The sequence below is a fragment of the Mirounga angustirostris genome, unplaced genomic scaffold (genome assembly GCF_029215605.1).
Source record: "Mirounga angustirostris isolate CCGP_5_RB_7025 unplaced genomic scaffold, mMirAng1.0.hap1 SCAF_8, whole genome shotgun sequence".
Classification (NCBI taxonomy): domain Eukaryota; kingdom Metazoa; phylum Chordata; class Mammalia; order Carnivora; family Phocidae; genus Mirounga; species Mirounga angustirostris.
In genome coordinates this window covers 72,130,607-72,156,997 of record NW_026991716.1, presented here as the reverse complement: position 1 = coordinate 72,156,997, position 26,391 = coordinate 72,130,607, and the positions used below count along the sequence as shown (strand labels likewise).

At 36.9% G+C, this 26,391-nt stretch overlaps 1 protein-coding gene across 4 annotated transcripts in view; it reads right to left on the bottom strand.

Annotated features, from left to right (window-relative positions):
• LOC123837903 (cytochrome b5 reductase 4) overlaps positions 1 to 26,391 on the bottom strand; it is an 85,870-nt gene that overhangs the window by 6,136 nt on the left and 53,343 nt on the right. For all 4 annotated transcript variants that reach the window (XM_064597819.1, XM_045867182.3, XM_064597820.1 and 1 more), the window contains 4 exons: positions 13,852 to 13,992; positions 11,998 to 12,150; positions 9,096 to 9,246; positions 8,698 to 8,784 (listed from right to left, as the gene is read on the bottom strand). In XM_064597819.1, the coding sequence (XP_064453889.1) occupies positions 8,698 to 8,784; positions 9,096 to 9,246; positions 11,998 to 12,150; positions 13,852 to 13,992 (532 nt within the window). The remainder of the gene's footprint in view (positions 1 to 8,697; positions 8,785 to 9,095; positions 9,247 to 11,997; positions 12,151 to 13,851; positions 13,993 to 26,391) is intronic.

The window sequence follows — 26,391 nt, the reverse complement described above, 5'->3', positions numbered from 1 at the left end:
AGCCTGGGATTTATCCTGGGGACCTTTTCTGCCTCACCCCCCATAGGCACACCCTCACCAAACCCTACTTGTCTCAGTCTTCACATGCTGCCCATCCTCTTTCTTTCTGTCAATGCTTCTACCATGCCCCACTCTTCACTTCTTAGCTCAAGCATCATTTCCACAGGGGGAAGCACTGCAGCCCATCAGCCCTTTGTTACATGTGTTGGAGAAATGTCTTTCTTTCCCTTTTCTTCAGCTTGTAAATATGTGGTCATCAAGATGACTATTCTATGAATGTCCACCTTCCCCGTTAGATCATGAGCTCCACGAGAACAAGGGCCATGTTTGCTTTGGCTGTCAATGCATCCCTAGCAGCCAACACCCAGGAGTCACTCAAGTACTAAGAAACCACACATATGAAAGAAAAAGGAAAGATACAGAATTAAAATGAGAAAGAAGAACATCAAACCAAGTTTCACAATGTAACTACAGGCCATTTTTTCCCCATAGTTCTGTAATCTGTTGAGTGAACTGCTGGTAAAGAATCACAGTAAATAAAAAATTTCATGTTGTACCTGCTCTCCGATGTAGCAAACACAATTCTTACCATTTTTAGTGGCATCAGATCAAATGATTTTCTACCATTTCCAGTGAATAACTGAGATATTTTCTCAAGACTAGCAGAAATGCATCATCCATTAATGTCAATCTTAAGAAAAAGCAGACGTGAACAGTTTCCCTTGTGAGGGCACCTGGGGGGCCAAGGACCAGAATGGAAACAAGATGGGGTCGGTGCTGCGCCCCTCACATCGCTGTGCTGCAGCCGAGTTATGGTTCCCAAAAACTGGCACGAAGCACAGTGGACCAACTCAGAGTGCCTGCTGGGGGTGAGAAAACCAGTTCTAGCTCTCACCCAGATGCCAGCCTCTAGGTCTTATTCGTCCATTTGCAGGACAAGGTAGGAGAACTCTGTGATCCCTATTCTAATACTCTGATTTTATATTTAAGAACCCTGTAGAATTATGTTTATTTCTTACCTCTGAGGCTCCCATGTAGTTTTAGCAGCACTCTAATCTACTCTGTACAAAAGAGCTTCCCCAAAGATTTTCTTTCACTAACTGATTTTTCCTTGCTAGCATGTAAAATTAAGATAGTTTTAGGTAATTCTAGAATATCGTATTTGTTTACTGCTCCATGAGGGCAGGATCCTTGCCTGCCTTATTTAATACTGGACCCAGGCTTGGCTTGAGGTAAGTGTGCAAGAATACCTGATGAATGAATAAAGAAATGTATTTATAAAGAAGCCATACTGATCAAAAATAAAAACTGCACTTAGAAGAACAAAAGTCATATGTTGGCATCTATGAAATCACATTAAAAAATGTATGTGAATTCGTAAGTACATTTTTCTGGAAAGATCCATATAACCTTTGAACAGATTATCAAAGGAGACCCAAAAGCAGGTGCAGAACTACTATCTTAAGACATTTCCAATTACACATAGACAACTGGATAAAAGATAGCAACTGCCTTGCTAAATTAAAAATAAAAAAGTGTCTCCTCTGGCTCTATTTCCAACAAGTCTGTCACTGGAACAAAACTGTGAAGATACATAAATCAATAGTGGTGTCCCTCTCATCTGAAAAAATTCATAATTTTCCTTTACTGAGATGTTTAAAAAATAAAGCCTATCATTGGCATACTTTCTGCAGGCATCTACTAAAGGGTGGTAAATAACTGAGATCCTTACATAAATGATGTAAACTTCTCATGCATTTCACATTTATTCACACAATGGTCCCTTGGCCATAACTTTTGGGCACTCAATGGAAAAAGTGAACAGCCACATGAATGCAATTTTTAGGGATATTGTGAAGAGGCTGCTACCTTGCTTATCCCCTTTATAGGACTAGAAGAGCTTACACTGGAGTAGAAGCCATGCCAAGTTAAGACTCAAGAATAGTTAAAAGAGGGACTCCTTTTTACCCAATCAAGACACAGATGGTTACTATGGAATCCTCTCTTCTGGATTATTCTGAAAGGCCAATTTACCATCTGAAACAATTATAGCCTTGAGGCATAAGGGTAAATGTTCTGAAATTCCTTCCTGCCCTATGATTTCAAAATGCAGGGAAGGACTAGAACTCTTGAAAACATTACCTGAAAATAAATTAGGTAATCCATAAAGTGCAAAGCAACAAAAAAAGAGAGTGAAGAGAGAGAAAATAGACCTGCTTCTGGAAAAGGCCCGTGTGTTCTAAATGTCAGTGGAAATAAATATGCTTGTGAAAAAAGTTCTTTTAGAGTAGACTGATAATGATCTGAGATGACAAATCTTGACATACAAATGTATTCATTCAGTCTAAATCCTATGCAGAGCCCGCAGTCATCCAACAACCGAGGTCCTCCTCTTTCAGCCAATCAGCTTCTGAAACCTACCTCCTTCACATTTCTTACACACGTCCCCTACCTTCCCATTTTACTGCCACAACTCCACATCAAGCCCTAGATCTCTTGTCTAAAATACTGCCCTAATGCCCTCAGCCCGAATCTATCTGACACATCACTGCTGTATTAGTTCTCCTAAAAACCCAGATCCCATCTCAAAACTTTCTGCTTACAAAGCTTCTGTGATTTGTCACTGCCCAGAGAATAGTATTTCAGGGTATCCAGGGCCTAGATTTCTCTAGATAAAGAAAAATATTAGATTATATGGTATTTGTCTTTCTCTATTTTCTCTATTTTGTTTGCCATTACACAACTGCATCTGTGTTGTTGCAAATGGCAAGATTTCATTCTTTTTTGTGGCTGAATAATACCATATGATTTCACTCATACACAGAATTTAAGAAACAAAACAAATGAGCAACGGAAAAAAGAAGAGAGAGTGAGACGAACCAAGAAGCTAACACTTAACTATAGAGAACAACAGGTGGTTATCAGAGGGGAGGTGGGTGGGGATGGGTGAACTAGGTGATGGGGATTAAGGAGTGCACTTATCATGATGAGCACTGAGTCATGTACAGAATTGTTGAATCACTATACTCTACACCTGAAACTAACAGAACATGTTAACTATACTGGAATCAAAATTAAAAACTTAATTAAAAATACCAGAAACAGCAAGAAGACTTGCTATTTGCTCACAGGAAAACTCACAAACTAACTCACAAAATAAACAGCTAGGGATTAAAATTTGATAAAATATATGTATTATGGAAACACTTCTCAAAACGAATCTGATGAAATACTAGTGTTCTTCCTGATGTTAATGCTAATCCATGAGAAAAGGCTAACCTATCAAATGAGTTTGGGACTACTGGGTTAAGAAAAGTTAAATAGATTTCTTCAAAATTTCTCAAAACCTTGAATATGCTAATTTCCAGCAAATCTTCAAGAAGGTAATATAGTATACATTCTTTCTCAAACTTTTTATTCACAGAGCCCTTTAGAGGGGAACACATGAATATTCCAAAAAACACATTCCAAGAAACACACCATTTGAGGGACATCTGGGAGGAACAGAGTGCTTAAGGGTCCAGATTAGGGGCCCACATATCTGAGCACACCACAGGCTAGAGAAAAAGGGGCTCGGGCACATTTTTCAATTTACTTGTGCCTCTGAAGCCATCAGCTTTTGCTATCTCAAGTGGACTGAAACACTGCTAGTCCTGATGCGGAAATCAGAGTACAGAAACAGAGCCAGTCATTATCTACAGAGCCTGTCGGTAATAAAGGGAGATGAGCTTCCTTTCCATGTGGCTGGAGCTTTCCATGCCCACTTTGTACACACTTATTTGATATACGAATTATACTTAAGGTCTTCCATTCCCTGATTTTAATCTACTGTTTCTTCGGCTGCAAAACAAGAAGATTCAAAGTGATCACCACTAAGATTCCTTCTAAATAGATCTAATTAATGGTTTTATTTTTGCAGTTATTTCACATTGTTCTCCATCATGCACTGTATATAGTCCAATGAAACTGGACTGTGCTCTTTTGCTAAATGCTGAATCACTCAACAACATACTGGCCCTCGTGGTTTTTTGCTCCTAAAATCCTGTTACCCAAATTCCTTTTGCTGTTCACAGAAATGCTAATTGCTTCCCAAAGCCCAACTCCAAAGCCCCTTCCTCCACTGAAGCTTTGCCATCCCCACCCTCAGAAAAGCAGATCCACTCTTTCCTCTTCTTAGACCTCTATAACACGGGATTTGTTCCTCTCAAGGTACAGACTTTACAGTTGCTGCTGACCCTCAGAACTTCTCCACCACTAGGGTATTCTTACTCACTCTGCATCTTTTCCCAACATTAAGCACGTTTTGTAAATAGTGAGCACAGAGACATCTGAAGTGATGCAAGTGATCCACTGGTGCCTATAACGGGGTACACAATCCCCTGTCCTTTGTGCCCCACTCCTTTGCTGCTTGGAACACCTTTCCCTTTCTCTTTCCCTTATGCCCTAAACATTAACCTCATCCTTTCTAAAGGAAAAATAAGGACACTAACATATTAAGTGTGCGGGGTACAATATTCTGTGCTGGGTACTTGACCTTGCTAGAGGCTATTTGTCAAAATATATCAATAGCCTTGGTATTCTCTGATCTGATGATTCTTCTGATGAATTTTTATCCTGTATAGAGAGGTACAGAACAACTTCTGATCACTATGCCAAACAGCAGGGGATTGGTTAAATAAATCATGGTATGCTTACATGACTGAATATAACGCAGCTATGAAAAGTCATGGTACAGCGCAGGTTTTCCCAACTGGCACTACTGCCTTTGGGGATGGATATTTCTTTTTAGCGAGAGGCTGTCCTGTGTGCTGTAGGAAGTTAGCAGACTTCCTGGCCTCTACTAACTAGATGCCTTCCGTGGTGAGGATAAAAAAATGTTCTCAGACAAATGTTCTTCAGTTCCGCCGAAGTCATGGCAGGGGGTGGGGACGGGATGGGGGGAGTGGAGGTGGCAGCAAAAATTACTCCAGATGGAGAACCACTGGTTTAAAGTATTCTATACACAGAATAGGCATAATACACTAAGTAGAAAATATAGTTATAAAACATATAGTCAGTATGACTACATTGTTTAAAAAATGCAAAACAAAAAGATGAGTATGTATACGTGCACACGTGTTTGTGTGTCAGAGACAGATAGCTTTACTAAAAGAAGGTTATTTTCTCCAAAAATGACTGCTCTGAAACAAAAGGAAAATATTTGTTACATTTATATATTACAAAATGTTGCCCACAAGACAATCTCGTTGTCAAGCTATCCCACCCCTCAAAAATCATTCTGCAAAAGCTGAGAACTCACACAGCTAGGGCATTCTGCTGGGATGGGACCTCATGCATAACACCGTTCAGTAGTCAAGAGAAAGATAAGTGAAATTTAATTTGCATTCCAGTTTACATAGTAATTAGCTACATCTACTACCATACATATTTGCCTTCTGTTTTCTCTCAATTTTCTTAAGAAAAATAAATGTGTGAGATTTTGCTAGATCTGAAATGTTGTGAATGGAGTCTTAACTACTGGAGTTAAGAGTCAAGTGTAATAACATACTTGGACAAAATTCAAGTAAGCTCTTTTCTGCTCAAATTTTATACTTAATGGAGGGGCTCCTGGGTGGCTCAGTCGTTAAGCGTCTGCCTTTGGCTCGGGTCATGATCCCAGGGTCCCGGGATCAAGCCCCGCATCGGGCTCCCTGCTCCAGGGGAGGCCTGCTTCTCCCTCTCCCACTCCCCCTGCTTGTGTTCCCTCTCTCACTGTGTCTCTCTCTGTCAAGTAAATAAAATCTTTAAAAACAAAAAAAAAAAATTTTTTTTAAAGATTTTATTTATTTATTTGAGAGAGTGAGAATGAGAGAGAGTACATGAGAGGGGGGAGGGTCAGAGGGAGAAGCAGACCCCCCGCCGAGCAGGGAGCCCGATGCGGGACTCGATCCCGGGACTCCAGGATCATGACCTGAGCCGAAGGCAGTTGCTTAACCAACTGAGCCACCCAGGCGCCCAAACAAAAAAAAATTTTATACTTAATGGAAATTTGATTGAAATAGAAATATCCCAAAAAAAGTTCTTATGATATACCTGTGTTTTGCACAATTCTACTGTTTAGCAATGGGGGTAAATGAAGAGATACATTCCATGGACTGCATTAGAAAATAAACCAACACAGTATCTTGTTCACTGTCGTACCCCTGTATATAGGCACATGGTAGAAGCTCACATGTATTCAGTGAATGAATGTTACAAATATGCTAATTCTGGGCTTGGCACTTACATATACACTCCCTCATTGACCAAACAATTCTATGGTGTAGGTATTGATATCCCTATTCTACAAATGGAAAAACCGAAGCCTTAAATGCTAACTGAAATACAGATGTGACTAACTAAAATAACCTTATATTAAATCTCAACTTTTACTTTCCTTTTTTGTATGGGACTCAATAATCAATAGTGCTACAAAACCCATCTACAAACTTTTATGGCTAGCTTTCTCATAAAGCCTCAGAATATGGTAACATTGCTGATAAACACTCCAAAGCCATCTCTACAAGCACAGGCTTTCTGTTTTCCAGTGAGGGCCCAACAGGAGTCTCCAGGGATCATACGTTATACAACGTTAGACGTCAGTGCCAACAGAGTGCCTCATGCAAGGACAGCTCTGTCTCCAAGAAGAGGAAGGAGGAGGTCAGTGAGGGGAGAGAGAGAAAGGGAGAGAGAGAGAGAGCACACACAGGAGTGAGAACGGACAGCAAGAAGAGAAAGGAGGAGAAGAGGGAGGATAAAGGCAGGCCAGAAGTCAGAACACTAGCACTTCTCTCTGCAAGGCACCAGTTAGACCAGTCACCCAGATGTGAAAAAGGGGTCTTGCCTCACCTTCAACACTCCAGCCTATGTAATCCACCAACCCAAATTATGTAGACCAAAACAAAACGAAATGAAATGAAACACACTGTATATTCAGAGGCTGTCAACACATTTCTTTATACCAAATACTTCTTAAATCAAGTTTAACTCCTATTGGAAGACTAAATGGACAATGTCTGTTCATTCAAATAATGGTAAATGCATCTTCTTGTACAAGGAAACGATCTTAAAAAATAAATTTGTCAAAACACTGCCAGAAATACTTTTTTTAAAAACCTAAAGTAAAAAAGCCTAGCTATGCTGTTTAAATTATTTTAAATATTTGGTTAGGAAAACAGGAGCTCACACAGTTAATACAGAAACAAAACACAGGTAGGTCGAGTTCTTCTAAACCACAATTCAGATATCTTGAGGTAGGGCTTCCCAGTTTTCAAGGCAGTTATACAATCTTCTCTAATCCTCACATTACAGCCTTATGAAGTAAACAGGAAATATGTCATTATTTTATTTTGAAGATAAAGAGGCCCAAAGAGCTAAGTAATTTCTGAATAAGTTCCAAGCTAGTGAAGAGCAGAATGAAAACTCAAAATTAGGGCTTTAGGCTTTTTGATACATGCTGCTTCTAATTTTCTAATTTGAAAACAGCAAAAAAGACACTTGTAAACCCAGGAATTTGTATTTCTCTAAACCATGCTCTAAACTGCCATATAACTACCTAAATAATAGTAAATGCTCTTAGAGGTTTATGGTTTAAGTATGTAAGAAGACTAAATACTTCAAGGATAAATAAGTTCAGGTCGTCCTTAACTTGTGAATGTTATTTATGAAGAGAGAAGGAAGAGGAGGATGGAGGAAAAGCCAGAGGTGGCCAAGCATTCCCTTAGCTAGGATGCTCAGAAAGTATGCACAAGAAACGGAGCCCCTGAACAGCTGAGTTTCTGACGTCTTTAACTCTAACTTTCAAAAGGCCTAGAATTTTATCTGTAGTGTACGACCCTCAGCGTATTTACTTCATGTATTTTGTGAATTCGGGGCTTACAGAGCCCCGAATTTCTTAAAAATAGCTCTAGAAATGCTTTAGAAAGTATGACAGCTAGTCCAATTCACTCTTCTAAACAATTCCTTTAAAATTTCCTACCACTTTTAAATCTGCTTAGGGCACATGGGGCACACGGCCATTTCAATTATCTTATTTCAGCTGGCTGTGCTAGGGCTTTTTTTAATGAAACAGATTCCCATGCTCTTTCATTTTACCACAGTTTGGCCTGACTCAAGCTTTTCTCTACTGCCTATCCCAGCAGTTTCCAAGGTGCGTACTGAGGACCACAGCCATGAATCAGTGTTAACGTAAATAGACAAAAATAAAGAAAATCTTAAAATCTTAACAATGTATAAGGAAGCCCCCATCTTGAAGTCACAATGGACATTAGCATATTAAAGGCACTAAGAAATACTGTACTAAAGAAAAATACTTATTTTTGCTTAGTCCATCTCATCACATTTATTTGATTTGTACCCACTATAACAAGAAAATCTTGAATTATCAAATTGGCTATACTATGTCATTTTAAATGAAACCCAACTCAGTATAAGTCATACAAACGTAAAGCCCAGTATACATTTTATTGATACATATATGATGTCATATTAATCTTATTGAACAGTATTTCTTTGGGGGAAGGGAATTAACATTGCTTACATTGAAAGAATTACTGATTAGCTTATTTTGTCTTTGAAGGAGCTTCCTGGCCAATTAAAAACTCCAATCAAAGAAGATAAGGCCTAGACTGACTACACATTTTTGAATATTGAAATGCAGAGCTAACACCAGTTTAATACCTTTTATCTTTAAATGCTAATTTCTCCAACTGGCTTCTCCAAATTATATCATCCTCTGTTTTATTGAAGAACATCAGCTTCACTTTCCTTAAAAGAAAAAACAACAACAACTCAAAAAGAACTATTTCGATTACATTAAACACACGCATGAAAGGAAAAGTCTAAACGTAAAGTGGCATGAAATGTTTTTTTAGTGCCAATTAGGTAACCAAAAGTATCAAAAATAAAAGAATCAGGTTAGTAAAACAGCTAGGACTGGAGGGCATCGGGTAAAAAATGGTAAATGAGGGAATGAGAATATGTCTATTAAGGTCCACTGAGTATTTAATTAATTTAGAACACCTCATACTAATCTAACAGCCTCACAAAGGACAGTAATTAAAGATAAAATTACATACCTGAGACCGGGTATGTTAGTCAAAGCATAATTCAGTATTTTAACCATTGGTGTGAAGCCTGTTCCAGCTGCCAATAAAAAGAGATCTTCTAATTCTCGGAACTGGGATATTTTAAAATTGCCCTCAGGATTGCTTACGGAAACAAAATCTCCTAAACAATGAAATACAAACTAAATCAGAAAAAAAAAAAATCAGGGAAACGGAGGTTAAGCTACTTGAATTTAGAACACTGATGAGTAACAGGGTGAATGTATAACTTTCGGACTACAGCTTAGTCTTTAAAATGTATAAGGAGTTTTGGGAATACTCATTAAGCCCCCAAGCATACTCGGATTACATCATTCTAACCAAATTAATAATGAGGCTTTATTATACTCATTTCCCATAATTATTTTCCCAAACCATCTGGAGTCTCTAATTTACAAAGTAGTGACAAGTATTTAAGTATCCGTTATCAGTAAAGAACTGATTGCTAAACTAAATTATAAGTGCCTCAAAAGTAAAGTCCATGTATACCTGCCTTGCACAGTACAAGGTGGAGAATATATAACTCACTACTTTCGTATTGATTCACAGCCAGAGCAATAAAACTAGGAGAGAAAACTGAAATAGCAATGTATTCTACAGTCACGTGTTAGTAAATGTGCTAATGTCACCTCCATCAAATCTTTGAAAAAACCTATGATTAAAACAACAGCTGTTCTGAATTTAATGCCTATAAAAACAAAGACCAGAAACTGTACTTAGAGCACGTGACTTCTCAATCTAGAATAAGAATATTTGCAAAAAATCATTTGCAGTGCATTTGATATAATCACTGTGTACCACTCATATAAGAGAACTGCCTTTAGGACATTTCAGAAATTTCCAATGTAATTTTTAAAATAAAAAAAATTAAGTTAAACATTTTAAAAACAATTTCAAATACTTTGATTTATTTTTTTTCAATGCTCATAAATTTTCCTTCTTGTCCATAGCAGGATAGTAAGAATCTTGCAGTAACTGATGAATTAAGTATTGGAAAGGAACAGAAGCTCCCTGTTCTAGTTCAAAAGGACCATAAGATCAGAATATCTTCATGAAAAAGTAAGCTGGCTGTTTATTGGCGATGCCTCAAAGAATGAGGCTAACTTGAGTATTTTGTCAGCAGTCCAGTCTTTCCAATGTCAGAAAACTGATTAGACTCGGCAAGGGACCTGATTTTAATCGAGTTCACAAGATATTAAAGTAGGCCTACCAGAACAGCAATTGACTTACAGAAGGCTATCTGCACCTAGCGACCTGAACCTTACATACCCCACCCGAGGCATCTCATTCCCAGTATCAGAACATTTGGAAGGCCAAAATAATCATAAAAGAGTTGCTTGGTGAACATGGAATTGAAACAAAGAAGTGGATAATTTCATAGGGCAGCTCATGTAGGCCATGATGAGGCTTCACGAGTTATCACTACCAAGCCAGTATGTCACCCTCTAAGTGACTCAAGTATTTGCGCTATGTCTAGCTCCCCTGGATGAAGCTGAAAAAACACTGATCTTGTTCTTTGGGCTTTCCTTTTCCATGCTCCAGGCTAATTCTCCACCCTGCTCTGTTCACACAATCTCTATAAATAGGGTATAATAACATGGGTTCAGTTTCCACATGCTATATTACAATCATGCGTCAGTCTACCACAAGATGATAGTCACCTTCGCTAGATTTGCAGGCATTCCAAGATTCTTTAGGTTCACATTTATATTCAGTACTTTGATTTATGTAATCAAAGAGGACTAATCACATCCATCATGTAAAGACTGGCTTAACTTTCAAAATGCAACAAATTTTATTTCCAAATTTTAGTGATCTACTTCACTGGTACTCGATGTTACTGCTAAAGCTGTGTTAGAAATGGGAAGAGCACTTATACTGTTAAACAAAAGGCAGTGAAAAGTTGCAGATGCAGAAAATGGAACAGAAACAGGAACAGGGGTCTTGACATCTTAATAGATGTCATTATAGTCTTTTTATTAGTTCTTTCAAAGTACATTTATTGAGACCCTATTATGTGCCAATTGCCATGCTAGGTATGGGAACTACAAAGATAACACAATCTTTACCCTCAAACTCAAAGTTCTTGTTACTTATTCCTATCCTAGAGCTATGAACAAAGTGTTAGTTACTGAGGGGTTCAGGAGAAAGGAGGCTTCATAAAGGACATGATATTTTGTTTCGGTCTTTAAAAAAAAAGGCTACCTGACAGGTAGAGAAAGGGGTGATAAGCATCCTATATGAGGCACCTGCATGTACCTATGAATGAGGATGATACACTTGTGGAACTCTGAGTAGTATTCACACAAGTAGTTACATGGAGAGATGAAGCTGGAGAGATCAGGAAAGTCTGTGCTGAGATATAATGACATACAGAGGACTTAATCAGTTAAGTAATGGACACCCATCAGAAGTTTCAAAGCTGCAGAACAACCTGATTAAATCTATCCTCAGGGTACTTTGGAAATGCAGATAAACAGAAAGAGAAAGACACAGTTAGAGGCAACTGAGAGAGACAGAGGTCATGAGAGAAATGATGAAGTCTTGATCTGAGAGGGTGGCAGAAGGGATAGAAAAGAATGAGTAAAAAGTGACTAGAACTTAGTGGCAGACAGGACTGGGAGGGCAAAAATGGAGTCAAGAATGACTCAAGCCTGCAGACTGGGTCCAGGACGAACAGTGATGCTGTAAATAATAAAAATGAGGAATGTGGGAGTAAGGACAGGTTGGGTGGGACAAAGAGAACATGACTTCAGTTGTAGACATGTTGAATTTCATTATTTCATGGACTCCCACATGTAGATAACTAGAAGACAGTGTATGTAACATGTGATCCAATCTAGAACACAAATGAGGTTAAAAAAAGAATACTAACCAATATGAAGATGATCAAGCTCTGGTGTGAAGAGTCCAGCAGGATAGATTTTGATCAAAAAGTAGATGTATTTATTGTTGAGAAGAACTGGTTCCTTGAACTCTGAGAGTAAGAAATCAGATACAGGTGTATATGGCTTCACAATTTCAGTACCTAGAAAAAGTCATGACAAAGAAATTCAATTCTAAAAATCTCCAAAGCTCTGAATAATGATCAAACATACTAATTTTATGATGCTATCAGTACATATTTAAAACTGTACATCTAATGTATATATAATTCTAAGTATATTTTCTATATATAGTATGTGTGTGTGTGTAAATGTATCCCAAGCCTATGCATGCCGAAATAATTTACACAAATCAATACTTTACATATCATATAAACAATGTATTTTTATTAAGTGTGGCATAAGATGATAGGGATTTATGGTAATAAACTTAGACAAACATCTGCTCTATCAGGATATAAACTTTGTAATGGGCTACAAAAAAAAGGCATCAAAAGTTTACAAAGAGATATAAGAAAGTACTTACATAATAATTTTAATTATGTACCAAATTTTTAACAATGGGTACTGATGGCCACGGGGATCATTTGGGTTGAGAAAGGGAAGAATTTTACTTTACTTTATATATTTTGAATTGTTTTAATGTTTTGAAATATGTTACTTTGGCAACTGAAGGAAAAAATATTAATCCAACTAGCTCTAAGAATATAATATTAAAAAAACGGGATAAATTTAATAAGAATTCATGTTATATTTTTAGCTAGGCAAATTCCATAGAAAGAGGAGTCACCACAATTGAAAAGACCAACATCGGGGCGCCTGGGTGGCTCAGTTGGTTGAGCAACTGCCTTCGGCTCAGGTCATGATCCCGGAGTCCCGGGATCGAGTCCCACATCGGGCTCCCTGCTCGGCGGGAAGCCTGCTTCTCCCTCTCCCACTCCCCCTGCTTGTGTTCCCTCTCTCGCTGTGTCTCTCTCTGTCAAATAAATAAATAAAATCTTTAAAAAAAAAAAAAAAAAAAAAAAAAAAGAAAAGACCAACATCTTCTACGTGGCTCCTTGACATATACAGAATTAATCTACCTGTAAATTCTAATCCATTGACAGTAACTGCGCTGGGGAGCATACCAGCTATTGATGGTCACCTGGCACTGGTGACGATGAAGGGAGGAACTTCCTAGAGCTGTGGTGGTATGTTGTACCGACCAAGTCCTGGCTGGCAGTTGGCTAGACTGACTGTGGGAAACACTGAGAACTTATGGGAGAATGTGGCCTTCTGCAGCTTTGAAAGGCCAAGAAAATGTTAGATGTGGCTAAGAAGAGCATTTAAAACAAGTACATAAGGTAACTTCAGGATGAAAACGAGGGGAAAAATTCCCAGTAAGGAGTATCTTTATAGAGCTGCTTATCCTGGTGGCAGATGGAAGGAAATCATTTATAATCATCCACTCCTTTTGAATTTTATAAATTCAACTCCATAAATGACACAAGCAGACGTGGTTATTAAGAGACACCGGCATGTGTTTCTAGTCGTTTCCCCTTACAGGACCACTTGGGCACTCCCTCACCTCTTCCCTTGAGGGTTCTGTGAGGAGTACATTTCAGTGCTGGTGGAACTCTCTCTCCCCGACTAGTGGCAGGGTCTTTGCCCCCACACGCTACGGTGTGGCTATGGCTCCAACATGTTGGAACGCTGCATCTACAAACCTAGAACTGGGCTATCACTCACTCAGCTGCCAGAAACATGTATTAAGAACCTCAACGGGTACTTCCTAAAAGATTAGTACTGATTTGGAACTGCTTTTAAATAAAGAAAATGTTTCCCCAAAGCCTCTATTACCTTACCTGCAATAGTTAGCTTGAGGTAAACATGTTGGCCAACTGGCACCTGAAGATGAGTGCTTGGTGGTAGCATCAGGCAGAACAGCTTCGTATCATGAGTAACGCCTTCCTTGGAAATTAACTGGCACTTTCTGTAGTACAAACCTAGAAAGCGATTCATTTTCTCTTATCGATGAGTAAATTAAATAAGAAGTAACACCAGACCCACTAAGTGAAAGCACAGATTCGGCTTCAACGCTTTCGCAAGCTTGAAATTCACTAAAATGCCTACGCACTTTAAAAATTCATCAGTAGTCTGAAAATCTTACAGTTGGAATTTCATTTTATTTCCTGAGATACCTATTTTCTAAAACCTGCCAGTACTTCTGTAGGTTGAAAAACAAACTACTAAGTGAGTCTTACTTCCTCATATCTAATTATAGCATAGTAAAAGCATTACATTTTAAGAAGTTAAAACCTAATTTATTTCTTCATAAATTCACTTTTTAAATAATTTCATCTTTTAAGCTGATTACTCACAGCTATATAACTACATTACAGATGTGAAAATATTTGATAATCAAGAAATCTACATTCTAAAGTCTTTTCTTACAGCGTGGTCTTAAAATTCAAGTATTTAAGGTTTAACAATATTAGTACTATGAAATAATTTTGATAAACACAGGAAAAATAAACACCCTATTTCTCTATGTTGTGTATAAATTATAGAACATGTTAACTGTCAAGAAATGATTAAAACAAAAAAAATAAAATTTTATGTTTAAGGGTGTAAGTTTTCATTACCTGGAAAATTAATTTAAATGAAAAATGAAAATTCCCAGTTTGTGCTACTAATATACAAATAAATAAAAAGGAACAAACTGTTTCCATAAGTACTGAAAATATTTAAAATTAATATCCCAAGCTCAGGAAATATATATTATTTGTATACAGAGCAAGAGAATACTATTTAAGTTAGAAGAACTTGTTACAGAAATTCTGAAAGCATTAATATTTTCACTTACAAAACTCTTGTGGACATAAACAGCATGCCAGACTAGACTAATGATACTGGTTTGTTTTGTTATTTCCTGTCTTACAAAACAGCATTTACAGAGATGGAAAGAAATCAACTCTGATAATTTATTTCTTAACCTAATTATTCTCACTTTTTTTTTTAACCTAAAAATATTTAAGTAAGTACAGATTTACTCCAGATTATAGGAAAAGTGAAGGCCCAACACTTAATAATCAATGGTTTATGGAAAATTAAAATTCACTTATAATCCTAAGAAATCATTTTGGGCATGGTTTCATCCAACTTCTCTTCTTCCCTTGTCCCTTCGGGCCCTAAAGACCCTGGTCACTAAATCTTTCCACCTGCCCCCCTGGTAGCTCAGTACACACATAAATTTAGAGTGCAGCATAACACACCAAAACCAAGGGGCATTACTGAAGTCACCTCATTCTAGTGCCAAGGCATAGCTCAGACCAGATTACAGCTAAAGGAATCACTGTAAAGTTATCCTAGAACACCTAATCCAGTATTAGACTGACAAAGGATCAATGGACATAGGCTCATCTAGAAGGAGAAATGAAGGTTCAAATGATTTCCTTGTCCCTTCCTTTCTGGGACCCAGAGTGAGAACACAATCAGAGACCCACATACTATATGTCTAAACATGTAAAAGTTATAAATCAGATGAATAACAGTTAAATAAAGTATGTTCTTTGCTGTACCTTGAAATATACCTTCAAAATGTCCTAGAAGGTTAGGTTCAAATTCAGGATTCTTGAACTCGTCAGAGTTCTATGCAGGAAGATGGCAGAGGGATGAGAGCCCCCCCGCCACCCACTTCTTCTCTCACCTCAGGCTCTGCCTGATACTGAGAGGAGCTTTATGCAGGTGTGGACACACCAGCCCATATGTTTAAGTTCATCCTCTTGCTTTCCTCATAAACAGCCTTGGCCACTCCTTGAATGCAAGTGAAGTTGGGGCCATTTGAGCAGGAATTCTGGGTTCCAGATACCTAGCGTGCAGTTGTTGAAGGAAAGAGGGTAAACTGAGGTGGACATTTCTTGGCCTTGCATACTTCTCATCCTGTGGGAGGGGCATGACCAGAAGAGAGGAGGAGTTCTCTAAGTCTGGAGTCCAGGGCAGGGTCTGAGGGTCTTTAGTGCTCTCTTACAATGACATTGAATGCATGCCCTTCTGAAACCGTTACTGCTGGCTGAAAAGGTTCATGTTCTGACTTGACAATTTCAACTCTAGCATTTGCCAGAAAGGATTTGCTGCAGGAGGTATGCATCTCCTCAATTATATTTCAAACACAATGAAAGCCTGGGTTACAGTAATTTACGGACACTTCTTTTTAAGTTCATAGAGTATTCTTGCTATTTAACACCCAAAAGATAATTTCAACATCTTGCCTATAAGTCTGCCATAATTTCAAAGAACATCCAGGTTCTAAAAGTTTAGGAAACACTAAAGACAGTTTTCATCTTTTAATTACACCGAGGAGAGAGACGGCACAGACAGATGGCTGTGAAATATATGAGGAGAAAAGACCGGAAGGAGACAAGCTGGCTACTTCAGGCTGCACGGTGCCATTATTTAAGTGTCAGGTTTTTGGCTTTGTAAGCATAAATAATTATACAAGAAAATGAGAAACTGAAATAAATATAAGATGGTGAAAGAGAAGCATAAGACAGAAAAATTTCTGTCCCAAACACCTAACTTCTCTGAATAACATACATATGATATTACTCAGGGTAATACTGAAATACTAAGGATAATATGATTAATTTGGGCATACTCTTTTCTTCTGGCTGAAAAGAAACTGTATTTTTCCTTCTAAAGAACAGAATTTCACAAGGCTCAAGTCTAGACTAAGCCTTCAGTGGGAGAGAGAACACAAAGAGAACCCTGGTTACGAGTCCACACTGCCTTCCATCTGGTCTTCAACTCCTACTTGAACTTAGTACACTTTTAAAGCACCTATCCATTCTTACTTTCCCTACTGGAAACAGAGGCTTAGAGAAGTTAAATAGCTTGTGCAAGGTCACAGAGCAGCTCAAGAAGATGTGGGAAGAGGCAAGATGGGATTAGAGTTTCTTGTTCCAGTTCATCGGCTTTGTTCAAAAAGTGAGAAGCCACTGTTCTAGACTAGCTTATGGTTTGGTGTCTTCCTCCCTGTTCTAACCATGTCAGTTCAAACACAAATACTTATAGATTATCCCTCCATCCTTTACAACTTCCTACTAACTATTTAATGTACAGATTAAGGAATCAGTTCAGCAAGTCAAGATTCATCCCAGGTGTATCTCTTCTTGAATATTCTCATTCTCTACTATTCTCATCAACCACACTTTTTCTTAGCACTCATTACTACTTTTGATCACCTAAATGTCATTTACTTACCTCCTAATTTGCAATCTACCTTTACTCATTTATTCCTCCAAGATCTTCCTGAACCAATGTAGGGCAACCAATTAGTGGGACCACACACTTAAAAATGCAGTCCATGGAAAAGAAACAACCCCAAACATACTAACATCTATAATAGTTAAAAACATATTTATGTACATACCTAGATATATCCACACAGAAAAAAACACAACCTACAGCCATTCAATACAATAGACATTCCACTCAGAATCTGTCATAGTTCATATAGCAGGGGCCAGGATGATTTGGCCTTGCTAGCTATTTCTACCAAGACAGTGATCTTGATGAGCAATGAACCTGACTGCAGGGATGATATCCAGAACACTTGAGTATAAACTATTTTCAAGCACTGTACAAATGTTTAACATTTTGACTACTGATAAAATAATTCAAACTTATGAAGTTATTAGAATATCTTCCTATACTGATGATACAACAAAGTTGGAATATTACTCTTAAAAGAATTACATAACCACTTATTTTGTTGTTTTTAAAAAATTATTGAGGCTTTTCACTAATTTTGATAAAGCTTCCACTTAATCTCTAGTAGTTTAAATATCCTCACTCAAACCACTCTGTATATATGAATAAGAACACACAGGCTGCCTGGGTGGTTCAGTCAGTTAAGCATCTGACTCTTGATTTTGGCTCAGATCATGATCTCAGGGTCGTGAGATCAAGCCCCACATTGGGCTCTATGCTGGGTGTGAAGTCTGCTCAAGATTCTCTTTCTTAAAAAAAAAAAAAAAAGAATACATCCACAACTTGTCTTCAAACACTAAGGATGATAAATAACTGTGGATACATGTCTATTCATATATTAGAATAAAACACAATGAAAGAGAATGCTCAAAGACTGAGAATTCTCATACATAATTGTTAAATTAGTATTATCAAATCAACAGTAAAGCACAGATTCCTTTTTGTTTTAGCTATTGTTAAAAATATTCCTAAAGTTATAAAGATGTTTTACTACCTCAGACTGATGGGAACTGAATCTTCCAAGGTGAGGATTTTGTGGAGTTAAACATAGGAGAAAGGCAGCTCTTTCTCCAAGACTAGATTCAATGGAGTCTTAGACCAACACACCATTTAGCAAGACTGTCACTAAATTTGAACACCTCTATACCTATCACCTTTCCTCTCTTGTTCTGTAACTAATAATGCAGCCAACACTGTATATTCAAGTGCCTGAATCACCTGAATTCTAAGGTTTTAAACTTCTTCCATTTTATCTTTTAATTCAGTAAATAATTTCTTTCTCAGTTAGAGTCTGCCCCATCTACTCTGTGTTTCTTCAGATTTCATATTTGGGCCATTCTAACAGAGACGAAAAAAGACAGCAAGAATGCCAAAGCATTGTATGGTTACTGAGTATGCAACAACTTCACGTGTGCTGGGCAGAGGAGAGAACTGAAGAGAACAAAGCACAGGGAAGTTTTTCTTTGCTACTTGCAGTACTTCTTCATTTCTAGTAATTTTGAATGCTTATTTTAGGCAGCAAAGAAACATGGATGGATAGGCAAAGATTGGGGAGAGGTGTGGGCTGGCTCTTCTTACACCTGCAAGATGGTCTAGTCCATGGTGAGCAAGCAGCTTGCCTGCAGAATCATGGGCCCTACAGAAAGGCTCAATTAAAGGATTGCTTAGAGTGTGTCCACAAGCACATTTACGAGTACAGACAGTATACCTCAGGGGCGTGTGTGAGTGTGTGTGTGAGTGTGTGTGTGTGTGTGTGTGTGTGTGTGGTATCTGCATTTAAGAAGCCATTATGAAAGTATAGGTCAAACCGTGCAAAACTGTCAGCTTCCTAGGTTAAAAATAGTAAAATATCAACAATTTCACATAGTTCAACTTAGATTAAAAAGAGTAAAGTTACAGATTCAATACATATATTTAGGATAAAGGTTTATAAGTGGCTGCTGACATCAAAATTGTGACAAAATTTTTTAAACTCTTCTTTACAATTTTGTATCCTGATGTTCATTTACTAAGGTGTTTGTTGGCAAATCTATAAAACTAACTCTGTCTCATGATCAAAGGCCCCACAGTAAAGGCAACTGCAATTAAAATAAAATTTTAGGTTGGCTACAGAAAGAGTAACCCAATTACCTATCAGTTGCTGACCCTTAATAGACAAACAAGGTCCTCAGCCATCACACACACACACACACACACATACACACTATTCACTCATAATCGTCACCTCTGAGGGAGAAAATGGGAAGCATCCAACTTAAAAATGGTAGTCTAGTTCCACTGATACTATTACATTTGGATTAAAGGTTAAAATGAAGTAGTTTCTCTTCTCTAATTATGTTCTTTGCTTTATTTTAATCTTTTCTGTAAGTAAATTCTAGATTTGCCATGAGAAGGTATCACATTAAAAGTTTTAGATTTACATGCTTATTTTCAAACAAACTTCATTTAGCTAAGAAATTTTAATAAGAGTAAATCAGCATGCTAGTATTGTAAGAGTCAATAATTTTAACATACTGAAAACCCAGGACCATGTGATGGACTGTAAACATTTGACATTACTGACAGCAACTTAATTGTAATAATTTGATGATATAAGTATTCAGCTTTGTTAGTGACTAACTGACAATTTCTGTCATGATTTAAGGAGTAGAAAGAACAAAGAAGAAATTATCTTTGCTAATTCAGTCACATAAGTAAACACATCCCCTAAACTCTGAGTCATTTTCCAAAGTGGAAAACCCAATTCAATGAAAAATACCTGCATTGCTTCAATTTCAGACAAGAAAGCTAAAACTAACTGTGGTGGTTCATGACTCAAGCAGAAATTTATGGCAGAGACAAAAGAGTTCAGGGAAAGCCTTGGGAAATTACTGAGAAAACCTGAGTGATGCTCATTTTAACAATTTCCAAATGGAAGTCACCCTTTATTCTTAGTATCATTTATTTCTTGGACTTGGCTTTTATCTGGTTTGCTATGATTTTCAATCACTAGATAGACAATATCAGGGCAAGAGATTTCACTTTAATAATATCTCTTTTCATTCTTACTGTCTTTTATCTGTTTTCTTCTGATCTGCTGGATCACACTATTATTCCTCTATGTTCTCTCTCCCTTCCTAATACCGCAAAATTCAGACCTCTGCTCCCATAAAAGAATTCTATTTGGGCCTTTCCCCACTTGTGGCTTACATTTTTCTTTCTCTACAACCTGCAAAATGCTGGCACAATAAGTACCTAGTAACAATTTGAAGCTCTTCCTGGAAAACCCTTCATAGTTTCTTGTTATTTGTTTGAAAGTTATTTTCACAACATTGCTTGAAATTCACCTCTTTCAGGGAATCACTCACAATAAAACTCATCCACATCTGTTTGCTTGGGGTTACCTTGGAATATGCTCAGTCTGTACTACAGAACTTGCTCTTGTTAGTCTGTTGCTTTATAAAAAAGTATTCTTCAATCTCATGTCAGTGTATGTTCTTTCATTTGGGAAAGTAATTAACACAGTGCCTAAAACAGCTTTCTACTTACAATGTCTACCCAAAATAATGCTACCTGATAACTTTTCTGAAATTAAATATTATCCACAAATATAACTTTGTAATTTTTAAAATATTTATAATAATTTTAAATATTTAAAGATGCTAAAGTGAATACATGCAGTTAACTCCTTCTAACTCCCCTAAAATAATAGCAAAGGGGTGTGTGTGTGTGTGTGTGTTTGGTTGTTTTTTAAGGCATAAGCCTGCAAGCACCGAAAGAATAGAAATAAGAAAAAGCAACAAAAACTTTAGGAGCTGACAAGGCAAAGAAATGACTGGCAACTGACTCAGCATATTCAATAATGCTGATCTTAAATTAGAAGTAAAGAAAACCAAGATTTGACTCAGTTGTAACAAAAAATCCCTGAAGGCTCAGAAATTGGCAGGACGAGTTGTATCTGGGATCAGAGTGAAGGTGTAGCTGAACAACCACTTTCTGGGTGAAAGTTCATTTAAGAAATCTAGATGCTCCCACCCCTCACCTCTTCTGAAGTCTTCCCCTACTTAGCATAGCCACATAACTGACCCTCTCCTATTCCGGGAAAACATTAGAAGTGTACTCTCTAGAGTGGGTAAAACAAAGGGTCTCTGGATTGGGTATATGTTATAGGCTGAACTGTGTTCCCCTCAATTTTCCTATGTTGAAGCCCTGTAACCGCCAGTACCTCACAATCTGACTACTTGGAGACAGGTTCTTTTAAAAGGTGAAAATAAGGTCATTAGTGGGAGTGATCCCTAATCCAATATGATTGATATCTTTGTAAAAAGAGGCAATCAGGGGCACAGACACACAGAGGGAAGATAATGTGAAGATGGCCACCTACGAGCCAAGGACAGAAGCATCAGAAGGAACTATCTTTGCCAACACCTTGATCTTGGACTTCTGGCCTCTAGATTGAGAAAATAAATTTCTGTTATCAGGCCACCCAGTCTGGTACTTTGTTATGGCAGCCTTAGCAACTAATACAGTATGCTGTATTGGACTTCTGAAATTCTGGGTGCAAAGTAGGAGACTGTCCACCCTCGAGACTCTGACAAAATACTGGCATTGAACTCGGGAACAAGGAAACAATCCACCCATATAGTTAACATTACTGTCAATAAGTCACACCCACATGCACATTTCTGAGCAGTTTTTAGAGTTCTACCCCCAGAAATATGAGCAGATAGTCAAGGATGAGCAGACCTTCAAAGAAAGCATCTAACATGAAAGATAGACTAAAACAAACAAACTCTGGGGACACAGGTTACACAGGGAGAGGGAAACACAAAAGCTCTATCAGTAATTAAAAGATAAGAGAGGCTATTAAGAATAGGATGCTAGGGGCACCTGGGTGGTTCAGTTGGTTAAGCATCCAACTCTTGATTTCACCTCAGGTCATGATCTCAGGGTTGTGAGATGGAGACCTGTGTGAGGCTTCATGTTGGGCATGGCCTACTTAAGATTCTTTCTCTCCCTCTGCCCCTGCCTGCCCCTCTCTCCCTCTTTTAAGAAAAAAAAAAAAAAAAAAGAATAGGATGATAAAACAAAGGAACAGAAATCAAGAGTTCTTAGGAGTTAAAAATATGAGAGTAGAAATGAGTAACTCAGTAGAAGAGCTGAAAGACACAGCTAAAGAAATCACTCAAAAATAGAAAAGGGCAAAATTGAAAATAAGAGAGAAAAAATGAACTATTTAGAAGTTTAAAAGGTTTAAAATAAGAATACTTCTAGACAGCAAAAACAGACTATGAAGAGAAGGAAAATCAGTATTTCTCAGAACTGAAGGTCATAAGTTTCCATAATGAAAAGACAGCACAAAGGAGAAAGAGCCAACATGAAAAATGAAAACAGACCCAAATTAAGGCATATCAAATGTGAAATTTCAAAGAGCAAGTCCTGCCAATTTCCAAAAAGATAGTGTACATTTACTATGTGAAAATTCATTGGGTAGAACACTTATAATATTCATCCCTTTCTATAAATGTTACACTAACATTAAAAACCTAAAAAAATAAAGGAAAAAGGGAAATGAATGAAGAAATGAAATGAAGAAGGAAATGGATTACATCCTTTAGAAATAAACTGAGACAATGGTTTAGATAAGCAGAAAAAAATACACACGTCTCCTTTAATATAAAAAATTAGATGTGCATACAAGGTATAAATTTAAACTTGGTCGGGGGAATTCAGAGAGGGAGATAAACCATGAAAGACTATGGACTCTGAGAAACAAACTGAGGTGTTTTAGAGGGGAAGGGGTGAGGGGATGGGTTAGACTGGTGATGGGTATTAAGAAGGGCACGTACTGCATGGAGCACTGGGTGTTATACAAAAACAATGAATCATGGAACACTAATGATGTATTATATGGTGACTAACATAACATAATAAAATAAAATTAAAAAAAATAAACTTGGTTGTGCACCTTTTATAAAAAGGAACCTGAAAGAGTAAATGGTTGAATAACAGACTAAGCACAAGTGGGCTTCCCCATTCAGATATCACTATCTAATAACTTTGTAATGTCTAAATATTAGATAGTGGAGGCTGAAATTTAATCTCTATTAAAAACAAAAGAGTTTTCCAAACAAGTAAAAGCTAAAGGAGTTCATCACCCTAAACCAGTCTTAAAGAAATGTTAGAGGTACTTCATTAAACTGAAAAGAAAGAGCACTAATTAGTAACAAGAAAATAACAGAAAGTATAAATTTCATTGGTAAAGGTAAATATATGGTAAAGGTAGTGGATTAATCATTTATAAAGCTAGTATGAAGGTTAATGACAAAAGTGATAAAAATAATTATAACTACAATAATTATTTCAAGTTTACACAAGAGAAAGGTTCTTATTAAATGTGACATCAAAAACATAAAACGTGGGTGTAGGGAAAGAGTAAAAATGTAGAGCTGTAGAATGCATTCAAACTTAAGTTGCTATCAACTTAAAATAGACCATTACAAATATAGATTTTTATATGTAAGCCTCATGGTAATCATAAAGCAAAAACCTACAGTAGGTACATGAAAGGTAACAAAAAAGGAATCCGAAGAGTAACACTAAAGAAAGTCACCAAATCTCAAAGGGAGAGAGCAAAAGAAGAAAGGAACAGAGAACTACAAAACAGCCAGAAAACAATTAACAAGATGGCAAAAAGCACATTTCTATCAATAATCACTTTAAATGTAAATGAACTAAATCCTCCAGTCAAAAGACAGAGAGTAGCTGAATGAATTAAAAAACAGGACCCATCTATATACAGCTTACAAGAGACTCCTCACTTTGTGAGGAGACACACAAATGGAAAGCAAAGGGATGAAAAAAGATATTCCGTGAGAATGGAAACCCAAAGAAAGCTGAGTTAGCTATATTATATCACACAAAATAGACTTTAAACAAGGACTGTAATCAGAGACAAAGAAGGCTTTATAACATAATGATAAAGGGATCAATCCAACAAGAGGATATAACATTTGTAAATACTTATGTACCCAACAAAGGCTAGAGTACCCAAATATATCAACCAAATAATAATAGACCTAATGGGAGAAACTGACAATATAGTAATAGTAAGGGACTTTAATATCCCACTTATACCAGGAAGGAAATCAATAAGGAAACACTGGCCTTAAATGACACAATAGACCAGACTGACTTAATAGATAAACACAGAACATTCTACCCAAAAGTAAGTAACAGTAACACATTCTTCTCAAGTGCACAAGGAACATTCTCCAGGATAGATCATATGTTAGATCACAAAACAAGTTTAATACATTTAAGAAGATTAAAATCATATCAAACATCTTTTCCCACTATAATGGTATGAAACTAGAAATCAATCACAAGAAAACTGAAAAATTCACAAATGTGTGGAGATTAAATAGTGCACTTGAACAACCAATGGATCAACAAAGAAATCAAAGGAGAAATCAAAAAAACTTTGAGACAAATGAAAAGGAAATACAACATATCAAAATTTATGGGACACAGCAAAAGCAGTTCCTAAGAGGAAGTTCATAGTGCTAAATACCTACCTCAATAAACAAAAAAATCTCAAATAAACAACCTAGCTTCACATCTCAAAGAATGAGAAAAAGAACAAATGAAGCACTAAGTTAATAGAGGGAAGAAAATATTAAGGATCAGAGTGGAAATAAATGAAACAGAGACTAATAAGACAATAAAAGAGATGAATGAAACTAAGAGTTGGTACCCTGATTAGATAAATAGAATTGACTAACCTTTAGCTAGACCCACCAAGAAAAAAAATAGGGCTCAAATAAATAAAATCAGAAACAAAAGAGAAGATGTTACAACTGGTACCACAGAAATATAAAGGATCATAAAAGAATTCTATGAACAATTATATATCAACAAATTGAACAACCTAGAGGAAGCAGATAAATTCCTGGAAACATACAATTTTTCAAGACCAACCATGAAAAAATAGAAAATCTCAATGACCAATTATTAGAAAGGATTGAATCAGTGAGTAAAAACCTCCCAACAAACAAAAGTCCAAGACCAGATGTCTTCACTAGTGAATTCTACCAAACATTCAAAGTAAAGTTACTGGCCAATACCTTGATGAACATAAATGTAAAAATCCTCAACAAAATATCAACAAACTGGACTCAACAATACATTAAAAGGATCATACACCATGATCAAGAAGGATTATCCTAAGGACACAGGAATGGTTCAACACCCACACATCAATGAATGTGATATACTACATTAATAAATGGAAGATAGAAATCATATGATCATCTCAATAGATGCAGAAAAAGCATTTGACAAAATTCAACACCCATTTATGACAGAAACTTTTAACAAAGTGGGTAGTGAGGAACACACCTCAATGCAATAAAGGTTGTGAATAGCAAGGCCACAGCTAACATCATCCTCAATGGTAGAAAGCTGATCAGGAACAAGACAAGGATGCCCCTCTCACCACTTTTATTCAATATAATACTGGAAGTCCCAGTCACAGTAATTAGGAAAGAAAAAGAAATAAAAAGCATCAAATTAGAAAGGAAGAAGTAAAACTGTCACTATTTGCAGATGATATAATATTATATAGAAAAAAACCCTAAAGACTCCACCAAAAAGCTGTTAGAAATGATAAATGAAGTTGCAGTATATGAAATCAATACACAAAAAAATCTGTTGCATTTCTATACACTAATAATGAACTATCAGAAAGAGAAATTAGGAAAACAATCTCATTTACAATTGTATCAAAAAGAATAAAATACCTAGGAATAAATTTTTTTTTTTTAAGATTTTTTATTTATTTATTTGACAGAGAGAGACATAGCAAGAGCAGGAACACAAGCAGGGGGAGTGGGAGAGGGAGAAGCAGGCTTCCTGCCGAGCAGGGAGCCCGATGTGGGACTCGATCCCAGGACCCTGGGATCATGACCTGAGCCGAAGGCAGACGCTTAACGACTGAGCCACCCAGGCGCCCCAATACCTAGGAATAAATTTAACCAAGGAGATGAAAAACCTGTACTCTGAAAACTATAAGATATAGATGGAAGAAACTGAAGATGACAAATAAATGGAAAAAAATACTGTGCTAATGAATGGTAGGAATCCATGAATATTGT